This window comes from Corythoichthys intestinalis, chromosome 5 (assembly GCF_030265065.1).
Source record: "Corythoichthys intestinalis isolate RoL2023-P3 chromosome 5, ASM3026506v1, whole genome shotgun sequence".
Lineage (NCBI taxonomy): Eukaryota > Metazoa > Chordata > Actinopteri > Syngnathiformes > Syngnathidae > Corythoichthys > Corythoichthys intestinalis.
This window is the reverse complement of record NC_080399.1, coordinates 9,689,440-9,695,536: the sequence shown is the minus strand read 5'-3', so window position 1 is coordinate 9,695,536 and position 6,097 is coordinate 9,689,440. Positions and strand designations below refer to the sequence as shown.

At 39.5% G+C, this 6,097-nt stretch overlaps 1 protein-coding gene across 1 annotated transcript; it reads left to right on the top strand.

Annotated features, from left to right (window-relative positions):
- The first annotated feature begins 2,793 nt into the window (after nucleotides 1-2,793).
- Nucleotides 2,794-4,096, top strand: c5h11orf96 (chromosome 5 C11orf96 homolog). Its single transcript, XM_057837264.1, has one exon. It carries the CDS (start codon nucleotides 2,948-2,950, stop codon nucleotides 3,320-3,322), a length of 375 nt encoding a protein of 124 aa, XP_057693247.1. The 5' UTR covers nucleotides 2,794-2,947; the 3' UTR covers nucleotides 3,323-4,096.
- Nucleotides 4,097-6,097: the final 2,001 nt, after the last annotated feature.

Sequence of the window (6,097 nt, the reverse complement as noted above, 5' to 3'; positions counted from 1 at the left end):
ACCTGACACGTGTTTCACAAAAGGAGCTTGGAATGGACACATGCTTAAGCTTGTGTGTGGGGTGGCGGGACACAGGGGGAGGCACAGCACGTCACATGAGCGACACCCAAACACTGCTAAAATGCATGCTAACTACACATACCATAAGAAAATATCACACATTGGGAACTTCACAAAAACTATGGCTAATTTTCATCTCGTTCTCGTCTCGTCAGACGACAACTGGCATCCATTTGGTTATGTTTTAGTTAGGGCTGTCAAACGATTAAAAATTTTAATTGAGTTAATAACAGCTTAAAAATTAATTAATCGTAATTAATCGCAATTCAAACCATCTTTAAAATATGCCATATTTTTCTGTAAATCAATGTTGGAATGGAAAGATAAGACACAAGATGGATATATACATTAAACATGCTGTGCATAAGTACTGTATTTGTTTATTATAACAATAAATCAACAAGATGGCATTAACATTATTAACTGTTAAAGCGATCCATGGATAGAAAGACTTGTAGTTCTTAAAGGATAAATGTTAGTACAAGTTATAGAAATTTTATATTAAAACCCCTCTTAATGTTTTCATTTTGATAAAATTTGTAAAATTTTCAATCAAAAAAATAAACTAGTAGCTCGCCATTGTTGATGTCAATAATTACATTACATTATGGTGCCCATAAACCCATAAAATCAGTCGCACCAGAGCGCCAGCAGAGGGAGACAAAAAACACAAGTAACAAGTGGACATGACACTGTTCTGTCATTTTAATTTGTTTGAGCGTGGCGTGTGTTAATTGCGTCAAATATTTCAACGTGATTAATTTAAAAAATTAATTACCGTCCGTTAACGCGATCATTTTGACAGCCCTAGTTTTAGTCTCTGAACACACGTTTTAAGCTCGTCACCGTGAAGTCATCCTCATGAAAAAATTGTTCGTTGACTAAATATTTGCGTTATCGTCATTGTTGACGAAAACAACACTGATCCAGGGTGTCTATTTTTAATCTCTGAAAGGCCAGTTTATATTCAAATTTTCAAAAAATACGCTAATTTGTAAGCCATAGTAATTTTTATACAATTCTTGTGTTATTGAGTGAGTTTCTCGTTTATATTTTTCGATATTATTTCTCCTTCTTTTATTATTTATTTTGTATGTTTGTTATTTTGGTTTGCTGTGTCAAATATTGACTTTGAGAAGTGTTGTTTGTAAGACAAAGGGTAATTTTTAGGGCTGTCAAACGATTAAAATTTTTTATCGAGTTAATTACAGCTTAAAAATTAATTAATCGTAATTAATCGCAATTAATCGCAATTCAAACCATCTCTAAAATATGCCATATTTTTCTGTAAATTATTGTTGGAATGGAAAGATAAGACACAAGGCGGATATATACATACAACATACTGTACGTAAGTACTGTATTTGTTTATTGTAACAATAAATCCACAAATGGCATTATTAACATTCTTTCTGTTAAAGTGATCCACGGATAGAAAGACTTGTAGTTCTTAAACGATAAATGTTACAAGTTACAAGTTATAGTAATTTTATATTAAAACCCCCTTCATGTTTTCGTTTTAATAAAATTTGTAAAATTTTCAATCAAAAGTACAGTTAATATAATAATAATATGAATAAAAATAACAATAATAAAAATAGAGTGACCAAAGTCTAAGTTTTACGTGTATTTTGCATAGCTATTTTGATATGGAACGCCAGTTCATTTTGCATTGTTGTTTAACTGTGTGTCAGAATAGGTCCTCATTACTATAGACTGAAGTGCTTTTCTTTTTGTGAACATTATTTTTTTTTTGGAGAGATAGGAATATTATTTTTGTTGTGCTTTCACTAAACGAAACTTATGTTTGTTGTGAAGGAGTTGCCAAAGTTTATGCCAATAAACGGCGCGGTCCAAAGAACGCCTGTGTCCACTCGCCTTTACTGTATAACATATATCTGTACATATCTTAACCAAAATACAACAAGAGACACATAATTGCCACTAAAAGAAAGAAAATTTACCGAAATATGTGTGGAGCACAAATAGCAATTTGCATTGCATTGTGACTACAGCATAAACATCTCACAACTACTAATTCTCCCACGTTTAGAATAAATAACATGAGTATGGAACGGCGCATTCTCTTCACTCTTAATGTCCATAAACGGCCTCATTGTAATCTATTTGAGGCAATATGCGAGCAGGTCATTCAGTGCATGCGTTAATTGCGTCAAATATTTTAAAAAATTAATTAACGCCCGTTAACGCGATAGTTTGGACAGCCCTAGTAATTTTATATTCATATTTACTTCATAGTTGGATAAACAGTTCAACCGCTTTCTAGTTTCTTATGAAGATTCTTTAGTTGAAAAAGTTTTTTAAAAACCGTAAAGAACTGTGATAATTTGGGTGGGGGGGGCATATCACCCAGCTTTTTTTGCGCCACTTTCGAAAGTTCCACTTTTTGTGGCTCTGTTTTCTAGCGTGATCAGCCACAAACTTCCCTCTTTATCTGAGCCACCTAATACTTGCACTTGGTGGTATGTTAGTTTTGCTGGGATGGCAAAAGCACTCACACCCTCAGTCACCAAGTAATTGGTTACTTCCCACCACTGTTATTTTGAAGGAGTGACTGAATCCCCCTTAGGTGGAACCGTGACCGGTCAGGAAGGAGTGGGAGTAGGTTGAACCGGACACCCGGCAAATAAGGAGTGCGGGAGAGGAAGGGGGCGGGCTGACATGTTATAAAAGAGAGCGCTGAAGCTGAAGGCTGCATGATTTCAGCAGAGGACGAAAACAAGCCACAGCATTATCGAGCCAATCTAGCATAACTTGTGTTGACCTTCTCAGACTTTCAAAGCGGATTCCCTGCTTGGATTCTCTGGTTCAGAGGAAAAAAACCTTCAAGAAAAGTCAAAGTCTACTCAATTTTTGAGGATCACCAATGGCTGCCGTGCGTCCCATGATGACGGAGGCATCCGGCTTCCACGTCCTTCCAGCGCACCTGATGGCCTCGGCCATGGAGGAGTTCCCGCAGCAGCTGCCCGTTCCTAAGGGCCCCTCCAAGGGCAAGTGTCGCTCCCGGCGACCCCGCGAGGCCCGATTCAAAACCCAGCCGGTCACCTTTGCCGAGATCGCCGAGGTGGTGGACGAGGAAGGCTCTTCGCCTCTGGAGGAGGAACGTGCGCGACGCTCCTTTCTGCAGTCCTTGGAGAACCTGAGGAGGAGCACGCAGACCCTGCACTGCTCGCCGGTCGTCCAACATAAGTGCGCCCGTTCGCCCACGCAGGACTCAAGTGACTCCGACTCCACCCAGTGATGGAGCGCGGTTGACATGAACCAAACTGCTTTTAATATCCACTAACATATCAACGTGCGGCGCGCGGATGCGTCAGACGCCTTTTGCCGCTTACTAGCATGTGGCACTCAACGTATTTTCAATGTTTCTTTTTCTATGACAGCATCGTGAGGTTTTAGTTTGCCGCCCTCTAGCGGTGCACAAAAGTATCACTCAATTAAATTTTTAAAATGTGCTGTTTTAACTTTTTAATGTAGCACATTAAACATTTTTAACTCATCTGTTGCCTTAAATTGAGGGCTAACAGGGAATGACCACTTTTCAGTGCCATTGACAACGTATTTGACTTTCATATACAAATTTTGCTGTTTTCCATTGTATTCCTTTTCTACTGTAAACTTGAAAAATTACATCAGCTGTTTTTTTTTTTTTTAGAGATTTTTATTGATTTTTCTACGTCTGAAAAATTAAGCAAATGCTAGTAGCCACACCACTAATGTTGTAAATATCATGACTAAGTGGCCTGGCCGTCACCGAAGCTTTCCGAGGAGTTCACGTTCTTGCGAGTGAACGAAATTGAAAAGAAAAGATTCCTTTGTAAAGATAAAAAGACTTTATTCTATTTATTCTTTTCATTTGCTTATAACCAAATGTGGGAATTTACTGTGCTTTTTGAGTAATTAAGTCGACTCGACTTTGACAGAAAGCTGTAACCGTTCCATTGTGCTTCATCCTGAATCTTTATATTAAATACCATGTTTGTTATAAGTATTTTAATAAATATTTGCAAATATATTTTAAAAAATGTTTCCAACTTTTTCAGTAAAAAGAATGTTTCACCTTAATCACAACAATTGTGTCGAATGACATACACCTGCCACACCAGAATTAGACGTTTTTGTCAAACATTCCAAATAATCCATGCATAAAATATAAAAGCATACCTTTTTACAGTAGTGTATTGCTGCCACACCCAAAACAAAAATCCACGATCACGTCTTTACATGAACATGAACATGTTTTATATGTAAATACGTGATCATGATTGTGTAAAAATGAAATTACAATAATGTAAAAATGTGAGCACTATCATGTAAAAACGTGACAACGATCATGTTGGGTAGAGACTAGTGTTTTAACCCAAAAAAAAAAAACATGTTCATTTGCTGCCAAACCACCAGCTTCAAAAGGATTAGACATCAAGCGCTGATAATACCAGCCAATGAGGTAAAAAACATCAAATGTAATCATCCTCTGGCCAAGATGCACCCTCCCGCCAACTAGTTTATCAGTAATAGTTCTTAAATTGACTGGATGTCTATCTAGCGCTGTCGCAATTACTTTCACTCAAATTAGTACGCAATACAGTGATCACTCGATACTTTGCGGCTAAACTCTCGCACACTCAGTGCATCGCGTATTTTTAAAAAATATTATCTAACCTTATACAGTATATAAATGGAACTGTGTCTGTGTGCAACAGTGTATGTGTGTGTGTTTGTTCCATATAGGCTCCAAAACGGCTTGACCGATTTTCTTGACATTTTACAAATTTGTACTGTAAGCGTCTGGGAGTGTTCTTAGATGTGTTTGATCTAATGTTGCACCGATACTGATACCAGTGTCGGCGGGGGGGGCGATACGGAACTAAAATGGTGGTATCGGTATCGGCAAGTACCAACACATAGGGTGCCGATACCATTTACTGGTATCACTTGAACGCAGCCTTCTTTCTCCTGACACTCACTAGACTCTTACCCCTTTCCCACTGGCCAAAAAACCCGTGTCAACCCGCTAACAATCGGCTTTTGGTGGCAGTGGGAAAGGTGCAGCGACCTGCTTCGACCCGTGTCAATCGACCCGCCAAGCGACCCGCGTTAAAATCACCTCGGCTCTGATCGCCATGCAGTGTGACAGCAAAACCCCGGGTCAACAGTCAACACGCTAATCTACGTGGTGACGTAGGCTAGTACGTGATGCGTCATAACAAAAAAACAAAAACCATGTGCTCTAGCCCAGATCCACATGCGGCGAACAGTCGGTGTAGCAGCGTTAGCAATAGCCATAGCAGATGAAACAAAGGCTCTTCTCCTTCTGTGACGTACACGACTCCTTTCAATTTCAAGCCAAAATTCACGTCACCTATGTTGCCTCAGCACAAGCAGAGTGTTGATCCTTTGCTGCATTTCGACCATTTTGAGGGCAGTAAAAAGCATGAAAACAGAGAACACAAACGGAAAGGAGGCTTCTATGTTGCTTTGCATTGTTTACTTCCTTGAACTGAATGAATTTGGTCGCACTTGTCGAAGCGCATCATAGCGTGGTGACGTCACGAACCTTACGCACGGCTGAGGAGGGGTGGGGGCGTTAGACGGGTGAAGAAAAAAAAAAAAAGACACGGCTTTTTTTTGTCAATGGGAAAGGTGCCAAATGCCGATTGCTAGTGGGTTGCATCGGCTTTGAAAAACGCGCGTTGACCCACTAGTTTCAGTGGGAAAGGGGCATCTGTGTTGTGTGATGACACATGATCACTTTGCATGCCAAGCAGCTATCGCTATTGGCCTGCTCCAGACCAATGAGTGCGGGCCGAAAGCCGCTCTTAACCAATGCCGGGGCAGCTTTTTCATATGTAGGAAAAACAAACTATGAGAGGAAAATGTCGCCGGTCTGGAAATTTTTCCGTTTATAATCTCCGTCGAGTACAATGGCTGCATGCAAGATTTGCGGCCTGATAGTAGCGAGAGGTGGAGTTTAATCAGACAGTTTAAATACCTCGAACCTGATAAAACATTTGAA

Bases quoted from the DNA above. Each gene is read 5' to 3' on its own strand.
- c5h11orf96 (XM_057837264.1), top strand. From the start codon at position 2,948: ATGGCTGCCGTGCGTCCCATGATGACGGAGGCATCCGGCTTCCACGTC.